Consider the following 20587-nt stretch of genomic DNA (forward strand, 5'->3'; position numbering starts at 1 on the left):
GCTATACCAGAGAGTCCAATGCCAATACAGGCAAACTGGCTGTATGTAATCTTTTCTGCCATACGGAATTGCTAGATGAAGAGAGGAGTTCATTGCCCTGAGTATAAGAAAACAGGCACCTACATGTAGTAGACAGCTGGCCTTCTGTTACATTCTTAACTAAGGCACTGCCGGACAACAATAACCTCTTATTCTTGGATAAGGTAAACGAAAAAAAAAAAAAATCACAGTAAGCAGACGCTGAAAAGGGAAGCATTATAGGAATCTTTACCTTGCATCAATGATAATTATAATTAGTTGATGTCATTTGAGTGCAAGTGTTTGCTAACCCCGTAATTACAGCCTGGGTAGCACAACGTGATCCTTTTCGTCTGTTAAGTCAAACCTCAAATGACTTCTCTCCTATACTTAAGGTGCATCTTCAGTCAATTTTTTCAGTTAAGTTACTCTAAACATATGGTACCGTATAAGAATGCATTTCAGAGGTTGTCTGCATTATCAACTACTAACATTGAACCAAAGAAGCCTCAATCACTCGCCTTCGATTGGTGCTACTAAAGCCTTCCTGTTATTAGTATGTTGAACGTCGTCCTAACTTTCTGCTCTTCATGTTCTACGTTGCTCCCTTGTAAGTCAGCCGTTTAGTTCCGTATATATGTCTGTGTGTCGATATGCGAGGACTAGGTATCGTAAGAAGAGTGAAATAGGATCAAGTGGGTCACATGCGATCTTGTTGATAGATAGCAGCTAGGTGTTATAGAAGGACAATGTTTATTTATACCCTTCTTTCATCAATCTAGGGCTTTTGCTACATTACGTATTCGTTCGTTGTGGCAACTGGATTCTAAACTAGTTACGGCACGAATTCTGAGTCTCCGTTATCTGACTACCTATGTATATATATATGTATATATATATATAGAAGCATGCAAACAGTTTAGCAAATTTCAACTGAAAAGAACAGGTAGTTAGACACACGTTGCAGCATGTTTGCGGAATTGGTGCCTGTAGTAATCTCTGGCAAAGGAGGAGTATAGTTGCCTGCGAGATGAGTCTATATGATACGATGAACGCTAGTTGATCGATATATTTCGATCATCTAATAACTACAGTTTGTATATCAAGGCTTATCTGTAATCTTTCTCCGGATACGTCATTTCAGTTTGGACGAAATAGACCATATTGGATACAAGACTGCGCAATAGCAATGTCATTTCATCTCCCTTCTGGGCGATCAAAATATGCCTCATCACAATAGGAATGTTTGGAAGAATTGTGACCAGAAATAAGTGACACAGCAGCATTAAAGTCGTAAGAATGAACCAACGATTGTCCTCTCTATACGAGAACGACCGCGGGCGGATGACTGGACTGCCAAACCGCGATGCAAATTCCATTAATGCCAATATAAAACAGTAAACAAGCAGGTATCGATCACGTTTCTCTGCCCTCTGTCGTGTATCATTTTTTCAATTTTTTTTCTTTAATGTGCAGTTCCTTCGAAATGCAACTCGTCATGAGATTGGCATTTTGCCTGCCGGAATGGATACACGAAAAAAAAAGCCCACAGACCGAGTAACGAAACCGGCGCCAATTTTTGAGGAGACAGGAAAAAAAAGAGAAGAAGAATTGGTCTGCCAGAGCCTCAGTTCGTTTCGTTTCGAATCTCCATTCTGCAATTCGCCAAAAATTTTCTGCCACATACGTCAAAAGTCACAGATGCCCAGGTTATTTTCTCTCTGCATCCTTCGGAAAGTTGGGAATTTGACGTCTTTTTCAATTGAAATGCCTCAAAGCAAGGCGATATGCTTTATCCTTGCCTCGACCCATGCAACCAAATGAGAACCGCCCTCACTACCAACTCCATTTCCGAAATCCGATTTAAATCGACGAGGGGTACAGCATGACACGAACGGAAGCGCCGAAAGACTTTGAGGGGAGGGGCTTGGCGAACTTGGCGCGGACAACGCCAGAGTTACCTGGTTGAAGAGCGTTAGCTGGATCCTTTCGCAGGCTGTTGGGAGCGAGAGCAGTTATTATGTACCGTGTGGTCGGGTAACCTTGCCCCAGATCACGCGGATCTTGGTGCCGCGGATCTCCTTCTGGCCTCGGTAGACATAGGCGACCTTCTTGCCAGCGTAGAAGCTATTGCGTAGGGATTAGTATTTCGAAGCCCTCCGAACATTACTTTCGATAAGTCGCGAAAACGTACTTGGCAGCGGCTGTGCTATCAACACCCTCGATCTTGATCAGGCTGGTGCCAGGGTGGGTGATGTTACGAGAGCGCTGGTAGCTCAGGTGACGTCCCCTATGGTCATTCTCTGTTAGTCAAACGTTCGGATTGATTCGGTTGTCATTTCAAGCAGTCGCGGGAGGTTGTTCGACGAAGAGGAACGAGTTTCGACATATGATGAATAAATTCTCATAAGAGTCTCAAGCGCACCATTCCCTCCTCTGCCTCCCTCTACCCTTTTCGAAATGTCGCGATCGGCGTTTACTTACTTGACGTATACTGCCGAAAAGTTAGTTCAGTTCAATGCCATTTCATCAGACTCGGTAGCATTCCAACTTACATCTGTGACCACTTTCGGAAGGCATCGTGACTGTTGTGTAGCTTCCGCCCTCTCAAGTAACCGAAATACTAAGAGGTCTGCTGCTCGTCGTTTGTCGTGATGTCGAACTGAGGGCAACGGGGTGGATGCGATATGGTGTGTGGTGGCTCTAGCACGAAAATTTGAGCCCTGGGGCATCACGTGTGGGCTTAGGGCAATTTGGGTTGTGTGTAGCGACCGTGGCTGAAGTGCACCTGCACCGCCTCAAATTTGAATATCGAGCCACAGTTCGCTTCTTCACTAGAGTGTTCTATGGACTAACCCGCTTTGGGGAAGCTTTTGGCTGTGCCGAGAACGGCGCATCTCCGAACAATCTGAGCATTCCCTATTCTCCTCAAGATTGTATACCTAGCTATCTTGGACTGACATGATAGACTTCTTATCTGGGCTCCTCTGATACCTTGAGAGATTTGAATAGATTTGTGTCTAGTGCTTTGTAGCATGAGATCTGTCAGAACTGTGAAATAGTATGTTCTCCTAGTCCGCTGAAACTATTCATCAGTTTTTTTTTTTTTTTCCCCTCAAAGTTCTCGGTCACTTGGAGATCATCTTTTGCTATCATTTCACATTTCTTTTGTCTTGCGTCTCTCAACTGCAGAGTGCGCGAAGCGCCGGATTTATAATAGTGGACTACTACAATGCATGTACTGTTTAAAAAGTCAGCATGGGAGACCCTTTATCCTAAAATTGCTGCCGTTTTCCAAGGCGCTAATATCAAGTCAAGAGAAAGACAAGGCAGCATACAGTTAAATTGTCTTGATTACCTGTGGCAGCATCGTTGCTCGGATAAAGTTACCAAAGCTCCAAGCATCAGTACCGCCGAGGCCCCTTCACCATTCTAGCCCGGCCCGGTCTGGTCTCGGACGGCGCGGCGACTGATCAACCACAGGCCGTCTAAAAGTTCCCGGCTCCATGAGGGGGCCAGGCCGGGGCGAGCCAGCAGGAAACGGAAGCAGGCTTACCAATCCTCCTCGAAGCATCTGTATTACTCGCAGACGGCCGCATTACTGTCCACTCCTTGGTCCACCAACTGCGGTGTTTGGAGGACTTATTGCGGCTCCAGCGGAAATAGCGAAACACATTGACGGAATCCAGTAATGGCTGCACCTGACGTTGAATCAGGGTTGCCGTAGTGCGCAGGTAGGAGTTTGCTCATTGCCAGATTCAAGTTGTACTCGGAGGTCCGTAGTACCGCGACTATCAGCAGTCTGTTAGTCAGCTCAATGTTGGATACTAGGTACTATGTCTTAGCTCTCGTTACTGGGTATCAATGTATCTGCTATCGAATCTTATTCATGATAAGCCGACCATCTTCGCTGCGGTTTTTGGGGTTTCTGTGCCTCCGAAATCGAATACAAGCAGTTGCTAGTCGTCGTGGGATTTGATGGGCAATATAGCGCCCCGGGATTGAGTTGGATTTTTGACTGTTGCTTCCATACATTCCGCTCCCAACCTGGATACTACCTAGTCTCAAGAACCGTGCTAGCAAGCTCATGTATGATTTGACCCCCAAAAAATAAACTCTTTCGGGCAATAGGTAGGCCTAGGTAGTACGAATCGTCTCCAACTCGGTTTGCGGATAATCGCTCGGTATTCCGTCCGAAATAGGCATTCGGTGCATAGAATGCGACATGCACCTGGCGTACCCACGGCGGTTACCGTTACAAATAATTAGGCTGGCAGTGATCAAGGTAGTATATGCCTCTATATATGCTTCCAGTTGGAGAAACAGTAGCAAGGTGATCGTCATCTTGGGATAGCATCCCAGACTATCTTACGGAATTTGCCATGAATTCAAGTTGCTGAGGCTCCTTGCCGCTGCCGTCATCTGAGCCTTTTATTTGTCTGGCAACTCTGCCAGCACAAGGACACCATAGCATCATCGAGGAGCGGCAACTTCCATCGGTATAGACTCCAGCCGGGCAAATTACTAACCAGCCGGGATGGTGGAGATGACACTCTACATAGAGCTCAGCGGGCTACATGTACATGACCACAGCGTTGCAGGGTCCAGCTAGCAGGACGCTGTACCTTTGCAGATACTCCGAGCCTGATGATGACTTTACGGGGCGGCCCAGCAGGTGCCTCAGCCATGGCGTCCACGGCACGAACGGAGGATGGGGGCGCTCTAAAAGGGCTAACAGCACCTGTTGCTCCAGGTAGAGCTCCAAACTCCGTCAGCGCTCTGTAACCCCGTCGCCTAAAAAACCAGCAGCCCACCGCGTCCCTTCCCCTCGATCCTCTGGTCCCTCAAGCTCTCAACTCTCTTCCCTTTAACACCCAACGCTGATCCACGCACCGGCGACTGCACCCAAAGCCTCGCTCAACGGCAGACCAGCTGCTTGTTACTTCTCTCTTGCCATCGAGCATCCCGTTTTTTGTGTCACCAGCCCGAATCCAGAGCAATCTGGCCAGCCCGCCGCAATGGACCACTCCCAGCCGTAAGTACCGGCAACCCCACCATGACACCAGCTATCGTCACTGCAGATGCTGCCGGCAAGCTTGCCAGCGCGGCGGGGTCGAGCCAACAGCAAAAAAGACGACAGCAAACGGCATCAACAACGTGCGCGCCTTGCTAACAATTGCCATGCAGCCAAACCATCGAACTCAAGGAGAACACGACAATTGTCGTTCTCGGCGCCTCCGGAGATTTGGCTAAGAAGAAGACGGTGAGAATCCTGGATTTCTGTGCAGCTTTAGCTTTTGCTCTGCGACCTTTGCGCTGACATGGACTCTTTGAAACTCGCAGTTCCCCGCGCTCTTTGGCCTGGTAAGCAGCCCAACCACAACCACACAATAAGCCATGAGCTTTCTCCCTTTCTTTCCTTTGAGAAGGGTGTAGGAAGCCTCGAGAGATGCATCGACTGACCACCTCCATCATTAGTACCGAAACCAATTTCTGCCTCAGGGCGTAAAAATCATTGGCTATGCCCGTACAAAGATGGACCACGAGGAGTACCTGCGGAGGGTTAAGTCATACATCAAGACGCCCACCAAGGAGATTGAGCAGCAGCTGGAGGAGTTCACCAGCCTGTGCAGCTACGTTTCCGGCCAATACGACAAGGACGAGTCCTTCGGTGTCCTGAACGACCACCTCAACGATCTGGAGAAGGGATGGCCAGAGGCGCATCGTCTGTTCTACATGGCACTGCCCCCTAGTGTCTTTACCATTGTCTCGCAGCACCTGAAGCGATGCTGCTACCCAACCCGAGGCATTGCCCGAGTTATTGTAAGTTTCTTTTCTGTGGCCGATCTGACTGATCTTCCCATCGACGCCGTCTAATCACTCGCCTACAGATCGAGAAGCCTTTCGGTAAGGATCTTGCTAGCTCTCGCGAGCTGCAAAAGTCTCTGGAGCCAGACTGGAAAGAGGAAGAGCTCTACCGTATTGATCACTACCTTGGAAAGGAGATGGTCAAGAATATTCTCATCATGCGCTTCGGCAACTCGTTCCTCGGTGCCACCTGGAACAGACATCACATTGACAACGTCCAAATCACCTTCAAGGAGCCGTTCGGTACTGAGGGCCGTGGAGGCTACTTTGATGAGTTTGGCATTATCCGAGATGTCATGCAAAACCATCTTCTCCAGGTCCTCACCCTCTTGGCTATGGAGCGCCCCATCTCCTTCGACTCCGAGGATATCCGTGATGAAAAGGTCCGTGTCCTCCGAGCCATGCCTCCTATCGAGCCCAAGAACGTCATCATCGGACAGTATGGAAGATCATTGGACGGAAGCAAGCCATCCTACAAGGAAGACGATACCGTGCCAAAGGACTCTCGATGCCCTACATTCTGTGCCCTTGTCGCCTATATTAAGAATGAGCGATGGGACGGCGTTCCCTTCATCATGAAGGCGGGCAAAGCCCTCAACGAGCAGAAGACGGAGATCCGAATCCAGTTCAAAGATGTCACATCCGGCATCTTCAAGGACATTCCCCGAAACGAGCTTGTTATGCGCATCCAGCCCAACGAGAGTGTCTACATCAAGATGAACTCGAAGCTTCCCGGCCTCAGCACCCAGACTGTAGTCACTGAGCTCGACCTTACCTACCGACGCCGATTCTCGGACCTCAAGATCCCGGAGGCGTACGAGTCGCTGGTGCTCGACTGCCTGAAGGGCGATCACTCCAACTTTGTCCGTGACGATGAGCTTGACGCAAGCTGGCGCATGTTTACTCCCCTGCTACACTACCTGGAGGACAACAAGGAGATTATTCCCATGGAATACCCCTATGGTAAGTTGCTTTTCCCCCGGATCATGTGCAAAATCCAGCTTCTGTAGACCTTGAATTGACCTTTGCTAATACGCCTTGACAGGCTCTCGAGGCCCCTCTGTCTTGGATGACTTCACAGCATCCTATGGATACAAGTTCAGTGACGCTGCCGGCTACCAGTGGCCGACAACCTCTGCTGCTGGTGCCCCTATCAAGTTGTAAGTAGTCGGCTACCATGTGTTGCGCAATGTTTGTGTATATTATGGCAGGATCTAGGCGGAATAAAAGAATAACACTTGATACAGTTAAAAAAAAAAACCATACAAAAACGAAAAACAAAAATCTATACATAAATCTGTCCCGAACTGTAACGTATTGGACGTATAATCGGTGTCAGGAAAGGCATGTAAGGGGTGCGGTGGATTTCATTAAAAGTTTGAGCGTCGTACTGGATTCCTAGGATTGGGGGGTCTTACTTCAAATATGAAAAATTCTATATGGCTGGCTCGAAGCATATATCTGTTCTATGATATGTAGTCATGAAATTGCAGAGAGCTTCTCATAAAACATTTGACCAGTGATGCTTTGAGAACTCTTGGTATTGCTTGCTAAACATGGATAAAGTTTCCCTGTCCAGTTGGGCTCCATTACCACATCTGTGCTAGTCGATTTTTTTATAGCACCGGCAATACGTGGCCCGTGCGCCGATGGTCACGTGATAATGTCGACAAGCGTTTGGCGTCCGTCAGCCTTGGTTGTATCACTCGAATCTTTAACGGAGAAGGGCGGCTTTGGTTGGCGCATCATCTTCAACCACCCGACTCGCTCCCAAACCCGCGCCTGTCTTTTATCCTCTTCTCGCATAGACACACCGACCACGACTCGCTCCGAATCACTGATCCTTGAAGCTATCATTGCCTGATTCAAACCGCGTCCGCACTCTCTCGGCTACTCTGCCCGTGCCCGTCTTCTTCGCAACAGCCTACGTCCGAAACGACATCTCTTCAAACACGTGCAGACGCCTTCAACCGCCCCCGATAATACCTATCGATCGCTTTGGATTGACACGGCATCCTTGAAACTACAGCTATAACAACCTCAGCCCGGTTCCTACACCCGTATGCGAAATCGCTTCTAACGCGCGCGCCCGATTGTCCGCATCGGTGCAGGGGACCTCAATGGTCACGTCCCGCTACCGCGGTTCACAAGAAAGGCAGAATCTCTTCCGTCAATGATACGCGCGCCCCAGCTTGATTTCTCTCTCGGAGCCGCGCTTATTGCGTTGTTAGGGGGGCGTGGTGCCTGCAGTGTCAGCTTTTTGCGCGGGTACCTACAGCAATTTGCTGCCGCGGTTCGATAAATGCCTGGCGTCGTCAATATGGAGAGCGGAGGCCAGAATGGTGCGCTTCCAGATCATCATAAGGATTCAGCTGTAAATGGAGTCAACGGCGTCAAGAGCGTTGATGGGTCAAAAGCTGCACCGGATAAAGGAAAAGCGCCAGCCACGGCAACGGCTAATAATGGGAACGATGCTGTCAACGGAGGGGCCACGGGCGGGCTACGAACAGATTCCCCGGCCGAACAAGTGTCAAGAATGAACGATCTGCCTGACGAGATCGTTCACATCACACAGGGCTTCATACCGATATCCCTACTTCTTACGCGACTCGCCCAGTCTACCCACAACATGATACAAGACAAGATTGCCGAACTAGCCAAGATGCCAATCTCGACCGCCGCTACAAACGGTAGTACAAATTATACCCAAAGCGCCCCGGATGATACATCGATGGAGAATTTGAAAAAGAAAGGAGTATTGCTGAATTTCATACAAGACATGCACTCAAAATGGGTCAAGGCGCTGGTTATTACGGAGTGGAGCAGAAAAGCTTCCAAAGTCAGCAAGCTCATTGATCTCAAATTTCACATCGATCAGCAGCGTCAACTTTACGATGCAGCTCTGGATAGCATTATAAATGTCAAGAGAGATCTCACCTATGCTCGAATGCCAAGCCCTGATTTGAAGACGGCATTGCAGATTCTTGCCACTGGAAAGGCACCATGGTTGCCTGATGTAAGTTCTTCTCCCTATTCCAGCTTGTTGGACAATTTTTTCTTACATGGTTGTGTGTGAAGCTGCAATACATAGAGCTGCCTCCTTTGACACTAGAGGAGCAGCTGAGGGGCATTGGCGATCTGGATACACTACTCTCTTTGCGATTGAATCTTGACGATTTTGATAAAATTCCTTACCAATTCCAAAACTACACGATTGGATCGGGCCGGGTGACTTTCAAGGTTGCGGGAGAGTTCGAGGTGGACCTAACAATTGCCGATGAGGATTTTGAGAAGCAGTTCTGGTTCATTGACTTCAGATTCGCCTTTCGACCAGCAACACTATCGCTTCCCGATACGTTACGAGCATTCTTGGAGAACTGCGTAAACGAGGCGCTCGCAAAAGACGGATTGGCTGGCTGTTATCAGTTCTTACACGAATTTGTATTGACTGCGAAGATCAATGAGCTGAAACGCCAAGCGCTGCAACTGAATCGGACATCATGGAGTGGCACGTTGGCAGTAGAACCTTTGAATCGGGCTTTAGCCATTCAATACTGGACGTCTCGATCGGCGGCTACAGGTCTGAAAAACTGGATTATTGTAGCGGTAAGCAGTGGGCGCAAGTCGGGTGGCAGGCCGGATCCGAAAGCAACAAGCTCTTTGGTGGTGAAATGGTACCGCGACAACAAAGAGGTCAAAGATGTCGAGATAAAGATGGATTTTGAGAGTCTATCAGCGGAATCATTACTAAACGACATCGTTGGACGGCACATTGAGTTTATCCTCTCAAGCATTCACTCTGGATTGTTGGCAACCCCGAGATACAAGAATCGCGACACTGGTGTGGCACTCAAACTTTCCAGAGCTGATCCAATAACCTCCTGCTTAGCACTTCAGGTAGGATACGGTGGCACAGTGTCGCTCCTGATCGAACCGATAAGTGGCGCCTTCGCCATGAAGCCACACTCAAAGTTCTCCATGCAGCCAGAGCTTCAATTAAACAACGGCAAAAACCCGTTGGATGACGGTGTGAACTTCTTGGAGCACCTGCGGTGTGCGATTATAGAGGATGAGTTAGGCAGAATGGGAACGGCGAGAGGGTGGTCTGTCCGCAAAGCGCCCGTCAACCCTGATGAGTTGAAGTCAATCACCAAGATGCGCAGATGGAGCCGAACTCTATGGCTCCAACATGGAGGATGGGGGTCCGCCTGGTTTGTTGTCGTTATCCTCAGCTTAGACGGAGATGAGTGGTGGCTGCTTGAGACGTAAGTGCATACGAACAATGACGTGAACCGTTTCACCTTTCAAAACTGACTGATTACATGCAGGGATCCTACAAAATCACTTCCAAATGCACATAGTGCTTCCAAATTTTCAACCCGTCTTCCGCTGAATAAAGGAGCCCCGCAAGTATCGGGCACATTCTGGGATAACCTGAATACGTTTGTGGCTGGCGCAATAGCGCAGGCAGTCGATATGAGGGAGCTGCGTCGACTCAAGATCAAGAGCCAGTCGAGTGGCAGTGCCGATCTATCGTTACCGCAGCAAGTTAGGATGCCCTCTATTGAAGTGGCGCTGTCCAATATCTTCCCGTCGATGATGCAGGAGGCAGCAGAAAATATAACGCCCCAGGGTCTTGGTGGTGTTATTGAATCGAATGAGGATCTGCAGACTCTTTCGTTGATACGTCCAAGCCCTGTATCATCTTCAACTACGAAGCAACCTTGGGCAGAAGACATGATGGCAATCAGGTTCAAGGGTGTTTGTGCAGTGGCCAGTCGTGCAGAGCCAGACGAAGGTCATACCGCAGCTCATCACCTTGTCTGCACATCTGAAGCCGTGATTAGGGTCCGACAACCAACCAAGTTTCTGGCTCTGAAGGGCATGGTCGATCGCGATGTCTCTTATGATCCTAAGCGAGGCGAATTTGTATTGCAAATACAACGACCGGTCACTCAATCGATTTTTGATATTCTCAAGTCGCGAGTCAAGGCTATAGACAGATTTGTCAACTTTCTCGAAGCTATGGAGAATGCCAAGGGCTCAATTATTGGCGAGTCCATCACACTCAAGGCGGTCGTATTTTGCTATAGCGCGCCGGTATCCACACAACCAAAAGATGAGACTGCGGCTCTGCTTCCGTCTCCTGAGCGTTGGAGAGTGAAGATGGATCTGTCCCACGAAGACATTGATATCCACATAGAGAAGGGTAATCCCCATCTCCGTGTTATTGATCTCGCAAGAAACTTGGCGAGCACTGAAGGCGGTATCGGCCCATTGATGGCCTGGCTGCCCGTGTCATTACCTGCTCTGAAGGCTATTGACCAGCTAGATGCCGAATGGGACGAACTATCGAAGAAGGGACAGGGCCGATTGAACTTCAGCATGAAGTCTCTCACTTGGATGAACATTAAGTACAACATCTTTGGGGCCAACGGCACCAAGACGAAGACTAAGAAGACCATATGCTTGGACGTGCGGATAAAGCCCCGCCGCGGACAAGTTTGGTGGCACGCCTGGCGCTCTGATGCTGATGCAGCAGCAGACGACGAGTTTAACAAAGCACTGAAAACCGTGTGGGATGGCAAGGGGAGCAACTGGCTCGGACTTGCCACAGGCGCGGCGGCTGAGGCTAATGACGGTGTGAGAGACATGCTGCTTGCGATCGATAAGGCGATTAGAGCAGCTATAACAACCTCGCCCGGGAAAAGGACGTACTAAGCAACTGTCTTGCATTGGCGACGAAGTTGCATAAGGCTTGCTCAATGTTAGACGAACACTCATATTTCTATTGGAAGGATGTCGTTTACGGGGAGTCCGTATAGACTTTGGAGTATAAAAAGGGGGGGTTGAAGAGGCGCAATTACTAATGTTCTTAAAAAAAGCTTTGGAAAGGGCTTTGGTCGGGTTTGGTTTTGGTTCGGAAACCAGGAGGGGGGGTTCTGTGGCATCATGCGTGCTCCTCTTCTTTGCTTTACTTGCTTTCTTTTTAAAGAAATTAATGATACCTTGTGCGAACAAAAAACAAAAATTCTAATGACTCAGCGAGTGCATTGGATAATGGGGGTGTAGGAGGGGGGAGGGATTCTGCAAGATTTGGTCTATATGGGACGACACAGACTCTTTCTACAGTATCTTCAATGAGAAGAAAATAAAAAGTAAACTCTTTCTCTCACTTTGAAAAGGACGGGTGGATGCGATGCACAAGAGATAATGAATGGCGTGAGGAAATAAGGAGACATGACTTGCTTGGATTCTTTGTTTGGAGCGGAGGAAATGTTCATAATGAGATAGATGCCTAGTAATCAATTTTGACGATTGTATATATATATACACTTGCAGCATATTCACTTTACTATCCAAGGTCTATGTATACCTAGGCATATATACAGTGACGAATATCGAACGTAGTGGTGATGCCGTGGTGTCTCGTCTAAATATATTATGGAAAGAGACATTACACGAATTTCTCATGGCCCCCTTTTCTTCCATTTATACATTTTACTTGAGCCGTCTAAACTTCCTCACCGGAATCCTCTCAGTAGGCACTCCGCAGAACTGCGTCGGGAACTCCATCTGCTCCAGCCCCGTCGCGAGCCAGTCCTCCTTGGCGACCGTCCTCGCAATATCATAACCGTTGCGCAGCGCGCCCATGGCGCCAATCTTGGTGTAGGACCCTCCCGCAACGGCGAGCTTGCCGCCAAAGTGCTCGTGGATTTCGTCGTCGGCGGCCATCATGTTGTCCAGGTGGCCGCGGTCGTACTGCGGGATGCAGTCCTTGGCGAGGCGGGCCATGGCGTAGCAAGGCGTCGACTGGGGGATGCCAAGGTGGCGCTCGAGAACCCTCTTTGCCTGCTGGATGGCCTCTTCCTCGGTGGGGATGGGCACGTTTGAGCCCGTCTGAGGCTTGCTCGAGTCGTAAAAGTGTCCGCCGAGGAGGACGAAGAGTTTCGTGCCGGCGGGCTCGTTGGGGCCCTTGACGCCGACGTCGGAATCGAAGAAGACGCCGAGGGCGCGTTCTGGGTTCTGTTCAGGTGGGACGGATAGGGGGATGAGATAGCCGAAGCCCGGGGGCTTGAGATTTGTCTGGGGGTACCAGATGTTGACGGTCATGATGGAGACGGAGTGGGAGGATTTGAGGCTGGGGATGCCGTTGGTGATGCTGGCGAGGTGTTGAGAAGGGAGGGTGGAGATGACTTTGTGGTATTTCTCAGATGATGCGGCTGAGTGTTGACCAGATGTTATCTAAGATGCCATAGTTTTAGTGAGATGAGGAGGTGAAATATTGTCAAGACGTGAGTGAAATCATACCTGAATCTGCTTTGTTTCCGTGTCATAATCCAGGTCAGAGACTTTCGCATTGAGCTTGATCTCAACATTAGCCTGGCCCTTGAGCGCATCCGCCAACGCAATCGGCAAAGCCTCCATGCCAGATTCTCCAAAATGCAAAAGCGCGCCCCTAGGCTGCCGGGCAATCTTCCGGAGCTGAGGATCCTCAGCCATGGTCTCCATAAAGGTCTGTTCCGAAACAGCCATGTGCCGCATATTAGGCCCCAGATTCGGCATGTAGTGAACCCAGTAGAAACGATCGAGGACGCTCCGCGCGCTGAGGGTGTAAATGTCACCGCCGTAGATGCCGTGGACCATGGCCGAGGCCAGGTTATCGGCCACAGCTCGACTGCCCGTGATGTGGTAGATCCAGTCTGCGATGGAGAGGTCCTCCACGGGCACCCCTTCCTTTTTGTTAAATAGCCGTCGCATCACGTATCCGAATCCTGCCCAGAGGGATTCGAGAACGACGGGCTCTCTAGCAAAGGCGGCAACGCTCGTATGGGGGGGCATAGGCACGAGGTGGTCGGGATAGTAGATGTATCGTGGCTGATCGGGCGGCGAGGCAACTTTGAGACCTAGATCGAGGGCCTAAATGGAATTGCATCTCGTTAGCATCTTGACCATTTATTCTTTTGACTGAATTTCATCCATTGTCCCAATGCCAGTGAAACCAGCAGCAATACAAGTCAACAAGTCGTAGACGCACCAAATCCCAAAGCACCAAATCGTCAAACCGCCAAGTGCTCTTATTCAACGATGAAAACGATCGCGGGCCGCGCTCGAAGTTCACCACCCCTTCGACTCCTCCAATTTTGACGGGCACTCTATCCGTTCTTATCCATCCACCCAGCCGATCGCTGCCTTCCAGCAGAGTGATCTTGGTCGTCGACGGCAGCCACTTGGCCAGGTAATATGCCGTCGTCAAGCCCGTTAACCCGCCGCCCAGAACCGCCACCGAGGCATCGTCCGGTAGCTTTCCAGCCTTTTTTCGCTTCGGCATGTCGTCTCCATCGTCGATCGAGCCCGGCGGTCGTCTCGTCGAACCGTTACTGCTGTTGTTGCTTCTGGTTGAGCTCAGGCTGCGGCTTAGAATGCGCCAGGCGCCAGCTCGGCTTGTCGCTGTCGCCAAGACGGCGCTTCTCCTCCAGGCGTTTGAGGACCTCAGGAGAGCCACTGCGGCGCCTTCTGCGCGCTGTAGGCTCATGATTGTCGTTCAATTGCGCATTGTCGAGCTCTGGTTGAGCGTGGAAACGTGGTGGTGCCACCTCTGGAGCTTTCCGGGAACCACCCACATTAGATGATCGGAGATCGGGTCCCACTTTGTTCCGCACTCTAGAGACACAGTCCCGCCTCGGCGTCATCATCTATTTATACCTAGGTAGGTGTTACGAATCTACGTAGACATATTAAGCAGTCTTCACTGAAGGACATGGGTTGGACATGATGAGACTTGAAAATTTACAGAAAGAGAAAAAAGAAATATCTGTTATTATCCGTCTCTAGGCTCGAATTGTAAGAGCCCCGGCCTGACCGGCCGCTACTACAGAATGCCAACCAAGGGCGTGTATAAAAGTTTGTGATAAATCTCCGCGTAAAAAGCCCATTATCTCCCAGCCCAAAAACGCCTTTCTATGCCCTGGAAGCGTGATAAGAAACATATACGTCCAGCATAATCGTACAGATCCTCCAAGCCCAAAACAGTTTCATACAAGGGCTAAATGACCGTCTTTTTTTCAAGTAACTGAAGCGCAAGCATTCCCGCCCGAGATGCATCAGAACTTTTCTTGTTTGCTTTTTCATTCTTCCCTGCTATTGCTCAACCAATGACTTCGTTTTGTACCATGTCTTCCAACGTGGGTTCTCCGGGAGCGTCGGGGTGAATGAAATCCTCCTCAGCGTCGTCATCCACAAATTTTCTCTCACTAACGTGGCCCTGCTCGGAAGTCCAGACCTTGTCCTTGAAGCCTCCTTGCTGGCCCTCTTCATGTGCAAAGGCGCAAGTGGGATTCAGACAAGGGTTGAATTTGCACTTGGTCTTAACGTGTGTAAATTTGCAATTTGGTGTCGTACAATCTGCGCCGTTGCGGCAGAGGGGCATTGAAGGGTGTTTGAACGGGCATCGAGCGTTTTGGCAGTTGGGGAAGAACTTGCAGTCTTGTTCGCTCTGGTGCGCAAGCCTTGCGGCTGGCGAGGGGTGGCGTCCGACGCATTTGCGGTTCTTGCAGGCAGCACCAAAGCCGCAAACATCGTTGACATCGACAGAAACACCAGGAGGCGCAGCTGGAGACTGATGTGCGAAGTTACAGTCTTTGTTTGTGCAGCGAAGATTGTATTTGCAGACCGTATCATCCGGGTTTGGAGGCTCGCGCTTGCCCATGTCAACATCCTCGCCTTCGGCAGCAGTCTCCATGTTGACTTCGTCTCCGTTCGCATCAGCTTGATTCGACCCTTGACCTCGGCGGAAGTTGTTCTTGTGGCGCGGGTCCTGAGTCCTCTCAAACAGAGACTTCCCTCGTCGCTGCTGGCCAAATCCTCGGTTCCCGTTGTTCATCATCTGCTGAGACAGCTCCAGCATCATTTGGCTTTGCTGTTCCAGTATGGCCATGACATCTAGCTGATTAGGTTGGCCTTGCATCTGCCACTGAGGGAATCCCGGTCCGCCAGGGGCACCAGGCATCACGCCGCCCGCCATGCCTCGGTTGTTGTTGTTGTTGTTGTGATTCCGCATCAAGCCACCGCGGCCACCGCGCGGGCCAGTTGGGGGAGCACGGCCATGTGTATCAATTCTTCCGCCACCCGTTTGCCCACGAACTCGATGAAGAACGTTGTCGTTTGATCGATCCATAGCCTTGGACATGTGTCCAAACATGCGCTTATCTCGTCCTCCTCTAAAGTTGCCATTGCGCATTGAGCGGGGGCCAGTGGGCCTGCAAGAAAAAAAAGGTCTGGTTAGCTCTAGAGATTCTCTTGTCTGTGCCATGAAGGCGTTGATATTGCGAATGGTACTTACGCATTCAGCTCAGATACATCGTGGGATCCCATATCCGTATCCATTTCTCCACCTGCAGCGTCGCCCATGGAGTCGCCGCCGCCGTTTTGCTGGCCATTCGGCGCGCTAAGAATATGAACCTGTTCAAATAGCCATTTGGAAAACTCGTGTACGACGGGGTCATCGAGCGGTAGGTTTAAAAGGTCTCCGGATAGCTCCGCGGCAATCTGGTCTTGCGTCTTGCCATTGACGAGCATCAGAATAATGTATTCGGCGAGGGCAGAGTCATCGCTGCCCCCCGTGCCCCATCCAACCTCAAGTAGCTTCGGTTGAATCGCAGCATTGAGAGCCTCCGCCAGCGGAGTGCCAAGGCCGATCTCGAGAGACATCGTGTCGAAGTGAGGGTCGTTGTGTCTGGACGACCAGTGCTGCGACAGCTTTTTGCCTGTATCCCACTTCCAAGACGCGTTTGCCTAGATCGCGGGAGAGGATCGCGCTGAGAGAGATTCGTTTCCGGCGCTGACGCTCGAGGCGTGCTAGTAAACGTCTAAATATTGCGAAGATGTGCGTATCGCGGCAGATGTGAGAGGCGTCGGTGTAGCGAGTAGACGTAGTCTGGCTCACTTGTAGCAGTTGAGGTTCTCAAAGTTGTTCTGGACTGCCAGGGAGCCAAAAAGAATGGGTCAGAATGATGTCACGTGATACGCTTTTGCCTTTGGCTGGTGGCGAATCAGTTTGTCATCAAGATTTGCAATAAGCTTTACAGTTCAAGCTTTCGCTTCTGCTGTAATTTGTTTGAAGGCTGACGCGACATCCATATGGCAACTTGTTTGCCGGTAGCGAAACTTTTCTTGATATAATTCGAGAACTCTTCATTAGTTTCTCGCTCCCATGCCCAGTTTTGGGGAGTAAATGTTTTCAAGAGTCCTCACGTGCCACCAGCTGCTTCAAGAGCGTGCGAACTCGAAGTACCTGCTCTAATATTTTAGCAGCGCTAGTACACCGACTTAGGTTCTTCCATCTCCAGAGCCCAAGATCGGTCTGTTCCTGAAAGCATAGGTGCAGTACAAGTGGCTGCTCGAAGCTAAAGAGGAAATGAATGCTTACAGTTACCCCAGCATCTGTGAAGAGAGTGGAATTTTTCAATACCTCGCATAAGAAAATCTAGTACCATCATGATTGTCCGTTCCTTTTCATTCGCCGTAAAAATAAGACTTATAACGCTATTGTAAGAACAGCTATCTCGGCCGTCTCTTCACAGCACATCCTCTTCAGGGCACATTATTATCTCCCTATTTACGTAGATAGGTATATACTTGCTCTACACTTGCCACCCAAGATAGATCTCGCTAGATGCTTGTGTGCCTGGGCCTCAAACAGTACGGCCAGGTAGATGTAGCTTTACCTCACCCTAACGTGGCACCAGATGCAAGCAGTCCTAAGCAGTCCTATAATAACAATAAAAGCGTTTCGGACCTTTGAATCGCCCGCGATAGTAGAGCTGCTAAACATTACATGATTTTCAGCTGTCCGAATTGTAGAGCGGCAAGCTATCTATTACCCAGCTATCGATAAAGCTTTAATCGGCTGTGGGTTCACATGATTCCATACTCTGCAATGTGCTTTGCAGCAAGGCATTGGTGGCTATCACCTAAGCTTCGTTTACAACTGACTGACTGAAAATGGCATCCGTGGATATTTGGCAATTCTAATCATGTATAGCTCCCAGATGTACACAAATTGTAGTAAGGCAAGATTTAGAGACAGCGGGGACATTGTTAAGGTGCACCCAGCACAGATATTGATACCTACCTACGTAAGTGCATGCGCTTCCTACTGCGACTCCTTTCGCTCAACAGTTGAATAGGATCACTTTTTTCTTAGGTCTCACGTCCATACTTGCCAGTTGTTATTTGATATCATCGTCTGAGAAAGAAAAGACTATTTCGTTTTGATTTCTGTTTTTGTGCTACCCAGTTATACAAATGGCCCCAGAACCATGAGTCAGTCAGAGATTCTACCCACAGACTCGGCCATGACATGGAGATATGATTGCAAGGGATCTTCACTACCATTTCCAAATCAGTACTGCTCAACAGAGGAACACTTCAAAACAAGCGTTTCTTCGCGACTTGGCTAGCAGCATGCATGGTCGACTGACGAATGGCTGGCATCACGGTACCACGAGCCAGTGTTACATGCCGCGTCGCCGAAAACAACCATGCCTGCGCAGCGCTATAGAGTGTAACCTAACAAGGTGGTAGACGTCTAGCGAGCTGAGCTCACATCGTCGGATGGCTCCCCAGGTCTCAGATAGCAATAGCACAGATCCGTACTACTACTATACTGCTGCCGGCGTTGTATCAAGCGCCAGGGCAGCAACATGTCCTGCATATTGTCGTACAAGTACAAGCCACAAGAGGGGTTGGAGAAGTGAGGTTACCACAATGCCAAGGGTAGGATAAGTACGTGCAAGGATGGAATAGTAAATGCTACCCGCAGTACCTACATGCACGTATCTAGCACTACTCCGTCCTATGTAACTCTATTGTTGCTCGTCGATAAGAGGGTTAGAGATACCTCTCCCGCCTTTTATATACAGATACCAGTTCAACTCATGGGTCTACAGGGCCTTTTGTCGGTACAGGCTATAGGCCAGGGTCTTGATAACCAAGCGACTGGAGCCGTTGTTATGCACGGAGCAACTCTGCTCCGTATGAGCCAGTAAAACAACGATGGCCCAACATCTTGGTTCGATTTACAAGTAGTAAAATACCAGGTATCAACGCGAGAGAATGTAAACTAAACTTGGAGCAAGCGGCTATGCGTGGTGGTGGTACTGGTAATTTAACTCGGCGCCCTACAGAGCCAGCAGAGCCCGCTACCAGAGGTTGAAATTAGCACTTCACTCTGGAAGCAACAGTGCAACACCATCCGTCAGCCTCGCAGAGCAGTCCAGCTGTCTCCCATCCTCTTTTCCTCATTTCCTCCGTCCCTTGTCCCAGTCCAGCCCCCCAACGGCCCCGCAAAATATCCCGGCAAACCACCGACGCCGTAATTGAATCCTGACAGATGCCTGATATGGACTAACACATGGCATAAGCAAAAGTTGGGGGTTCTGTGGCGGCCCCGGACTAAGGCTCCTCCGCGCGCTGATTGGCTCGCGATAACGGCCCGTGGGGAGGCGTCCCCGCACGACGATCGTCCAGGGATTCTCCAAGCCATTTCACTCCAACAGGCTGGCATTAGACAACAAGCAAGAAGCAGAACAAAGTCCCAGGGCCTCAGCGGCACACGGGGAGAATCGCACCAGCTGATTACCGACCCCAGAGAAACGCCACCAAGCAAGAAGCAACGTCGGGGCTATGGAGTTCTGCCCACCAAGCGGCTGGATGGACCAAATGACCTCTCGATGGATAGATGGCGTGTCGCACTGCAGCTTTCAGCTTCTGGCCTCGATCGTTCTATTGCTGCGGCATTGCTTTGCATTGCTCAAGGATCGCTTTGATACGATCCAGGGAGAAGAAAATGGACTTCTTAACAGAGCACCAGGGACTGACATGTACCTAACCAGCGAGCGGCCGCCACAGTCAGCACTCTGCTGATATGGCCCTTGGAGTACCTAGATCTCCAGTCAGATCCTTGCCCCTGGATATCATTGCCTAGGTACGTTTCAAGTGGCCAGCGGCATTGGGGGGCACGGAGCTTTCTGTACTTGCAGGGTGGAACTGCCATTTTACCCGACTTGCCAGTAGGATTGGGCTGAGACCCTCTAACAGAGTTCCAGTCACCAATCGTGTGCCCATCCAGCTTCATCGTTTGGTTTTCGACACCAGCATTGGTCACTGTCTCTTTTAGCTCCTCTTGCCGAGCATTCTTCCGAAGAACAAATGCAGCTGTTAGCGAAAGAGATGCACGTTGGCTGCTAGACATGCGGAGTGCTGCATCCCGTGGACACCACCAAGAAGTGAAAAAAAGTCCATCAGCGTAACGTTGCGCGCTCAAAACCACCCAAGTCGACCCGGCCCCGGCAGAACGCCACAGCTTCATTATCAACAGGGAGGTCTCGTCCATCATCGGAGCGCATGCAGCCAACGCTCAACCTCAGCCTCTGTCCAGCATTCCCAGTCTGCTGGCTGCCGACCTGCCGAGCCGCTGGCGCTGGTCCCTGGTATGGACAGGCTCACGCGTGCCAGGTAGCATTGGCCACTGGATCATCGACCTTGTCGCGTGTCAGGGGGCCGTGCTCCCGTCCAGCTGTGGGCTGCTTCTTCGGGACGCATGTCGATTTGAGAAATCCGCCCATCCCTTCAATGAATCGCGTCGTGCCATCGGCAGGCCAGGTATTTAAATATTTGGCTGGCCCCGCGTCTTGAAGAT

The 20587-nt window shown here is 50.1% G+C and overlaps 5 protein-coding genes across 5 annotated transcripts; 2 read left to right on the forward strand and 3 right to left on the reverse strand.

Moving 5' to 3' along the window:
- Nucleotides 1–1881: 1881 nt before the first annotated feature.
- TGAM01_v201592 (60S ribosomal protein L33) lies at nt 1882–2598 on the reverse strand (the record flags this gene model as incomplete). The annotated part of the gene is made up of 5 exons (XM_018809392.1): nt 1882–1979; nt 2045–2145; nt 2213–2308; nt 2503–2512; nt 2574–2598. The coding sequence occupies 5 exons, from the start codon at nt 2596–2598 to the stop codon at nt 1882–1884; spliced, it is 330 nt and encodes a 109-aa protein (XP_018657371.1).
- Nucleotides 2599–5036: 2438 nt separating this feature from the next.
- On the forward strand, nt 5037–7104 carry TGAM01_v201593 (glucose-6-phosphate 1-dehydrogenase; the record flags this gene model as incomplete). The annotated part of the gene is made up of 7 exons (XM_024548794.1): nt 5037–5053; nt 5206–5281; nt 5362–5382; nt 5497–5841; nt 5910–6849; nt 6932–7046; nt 7098–7104. The coding sequence occupies 7 exons, from the start codon at nt 5037–5039 to the stop codon at nt 7102–7104; spliced, it is 1521 nt and encodes a 506-aa protein (XP_024406405.1).
- Nucleotides 7105–8206: 1102 nt separating this feature from the next.
- On the forward strand, nt 8207–11607 carry TGAM01_v201594 (hypothetical protein; the record flags this gene model as incomplete). The annotated part of the gene is made up of 3 exons (XM_018809394.1): nt 8207–8902; nt 8965–10151; nt 10215–11607. 3 exons carry the CDS (start codon nt 8207–8209, stop codon nt 11605–11607), a joined length of 3276 nt encoding a protein of 1091 aa, XP_018657373.1.
- A 780-nt stretch (nt 11608–12387) lies between these two features.
- Nucleotides 12388–14422, reverse strand: TGAM01_v201595 (hypothetical protein; the record flags this gene model as incomplete). Its single annotated transcript, XM_018809395.1, has 3 exons — nt 12388–13131; nt 13198–13806; nt 13925–14422. The coding sequence occupies 3 exons, from the start codon at nt 14420–14422 to the stop codon at nt 12388–12390; spliced, it is 1851 nt and encodes a 616-aa protein (XP_018657374.1).
- A 612-nt stretch (nt 14423–15034) lies between these two features.
- TGAM01_v201596 (hypothetical protein) lies at nt 15035–16596 on the reverse strand (the record flags this gene model as incomplete). The annotated part of the gene is made up of 2 exons (XM_018809396.1): nt 15035–16145; nt 16229–16596. The coding sequence occupies 2 exons, from the start codon at nt 16594–16596 to the stop codon at nt 15035–15037; spliced, it is 1479 nt and encodes a 492-aa protein (XP_018657375.1).
- Between the last annotated feature and the right edge of the window lie 3991 nt (nt 16597–20587).

The sequence above is a fragment of the Trichoderma gamsii genome (assembly GCF_001481775.2).
Source record: "Trichoderma gamsii strain T6085 chromosome Unknown Scaffold_4.2, whole genome shotgun sequence".
In the NCBI taxonomy this organism is placed as follows: Eukaryota; Fungi; Ascomycota; class Sordariomycetes; order Hypocreales; family Hypocreaceae; genus Trichoderma; species Trichoderma gamsii.